A 1837-nucleotide genomic window follows, 5' to 3' on the forward strand; every position below is an offset into this window, starting at 1 on the left:
GAGAGAGGAAAGAGCAAGAGATAAATGATTCTGAGGAAGAAAGAGATTTGTTGGAAGAGGAGGAGGAGGAGGAGGAGGAGGAGGAAGAGGTATGTGTTAAACAAATTCACGTGTGAAATAAGTTAAGTGTTGCAATTGCTGATTGCTTTAAATGTCTGATTTTAACCCTTTATTATGAATTTTCTGCTTCTTTGTCAGTGTCTGACCACATGGGGTAAAGAATGAAAGTGAAACATAACTCAGTGACATAATTGTTTTTTTTTTTTTAATTAAATGTTCAACATTTGATATGCTAGAAACATGGTAAGTGCTACACTTGTTCTTAGAAAGATCATGAGCTTAGCTCCTTTACTCTTTTTCACTCTGCTTTGTTTAGACTTGCAGCTATTGTAACAAAAGCAATAATCTCCCTTCTTTGTGCCCAATGTTTACTCTTACTTACAAAGATATAGTTCACTTACACAGGAACAATTAAATTCCATAAAATAATTTACACATTGTGTACTGCACTGGATATGGGTTACAGAAGACATTCACAAGGGAAAAATCAGAAAACCACCAAAACTTGTGTAACTTGCTGGATCATCATAAACCCAGGTGTTCGGCCAAAGTTGTGTATAAATTTGATCACCGGTCTCCAGTGTGAGAACAACACCATTGCTGGCATTACTGTTGGAGGTAGGCTTCCAAGAATGCAGAGAGCACTGGGTTTGACCATTCTTCAAGAGACTAACTGCCATTGTGGTTCCACCATGACAATGACCGTAAAATTTGAAGTAATACGCTCCTTTCACTGGTGCTGTGAAAACACCTGTACAAAGTAGCCACAGAAAATATCATCGTGTGAACAAGATTCTGCATTTGTCATGATATTCTCTTTAGAGAACTTACCAGTATTTGAGTCATAGCCACCTCCAATATTACTAAAGACTTTTTTGTAGACCAGAGTTTGCCCAGTTCTAATGGGCCCAGTGTTTCCTGTTCCAGATTCCAGAAGTCCAACAGAAAAGGCGACTTTTTTGGCTGTGAATGAACAAAAAGACTGGTATAAAATGTACAAAAAAATAAAATACGTAATTACATTTAAATGTCAACAAAGTGTGCCTTTTACTTGCCTTCGTTCTCTTTCTGGAAAGATTCAAGCTTATTTTGTGAATCTTGTACTGTGGTTTTCAATGCTGTTTGAATACACAAAGATATGATAAGCATTTGTGACAAATGCAGAAAAGACAACTTTTTTGGCTGTGAATGAACAAAAAGACCGGTATAAAATATACAAAAAAATAAAATACGTAATTACATTTAAATGTCAACAAAGTGTGCCTTTTACTTGCCTTCGTTCTCTTTCTGGAAAGATTCAAGCTTATTTTGTGAATCTTGTACTGTGGTTTTCAATGCTGTTTGAATACACAAAGATATGATAATGTCACAGCGTTGCTAAACAATCATTTTAAACTGATGCGCAAGTTGCAGTTTCTTTAAAATAGGTAAATAAATTGTAGTTTTCCACAATGACGTTAAAAAAAATGTACCTACTGTTCCACCTTACCTTCATTTTAACTCAACACTTTGGCCAGTGTTTCTTCTAACTTTTGTATCTTTTCATTCACGCTTTTCAGTTTCTCAAGCTCAGCAATAATGTTCACAGTTGGTGAAAAGAACTCCTCTGCAAGTGAACTCCCAGCACAGAGCAGCAGTACCATTTGTAACACCGCCATTGTCAGTTATTTTTCAGGTCCACAAATTACTCCTGTAATTATTCTACAGTTCAGCTTGGACACTGTTACAAATGCTTTGAAACCTTGTATTACGGTTGCGCATGTTTGTAAACGGTTGT

General features: G+C 36.1%; 1 protein-coding gene across 1 annotated transcript; it reads right to left on the reverse strand.

Annotated features, from left to right (window-relative positions):
• Positions 1 to 239: 239 nt before the first annotated feature.
• On the reverse strand, positions 240 to 1556 carry LOC127177924 (complement C1q-like protein 2; the record flags this gene model as incomplete). The annotated part of the gene is made up of 5 exons (XM_051130479.1): positions 240 to 811; positions 892 to 1023; positions 1116 to 1178; positions 1335 to 1397; positions 1550 to 1556. Coding segments are annotated over 5 exons (543 nt in total), but the record flags the coding sequence as incomplete, so codon positions are not given.
• Positions 1557 to 1837: the final 281 nt, after the last annotated feature.

The sequence above is a fragment of the Labeo rohita genome, chromosome 2 (genome assembly GCF_022985175.1).
Source record: "Labeo rohita strain BAU-BD-2019 chromosome 2, IGBB_LRoh.1.0, whole genome shotgun sequence".
NCBI classification, from domain to species: domain Eukaryota; kingdom Metazoa; phylum Chordata; class Actinopteri; order Cypriniformes; family Cyprinidae; genus Labeo; species Labeo rohita.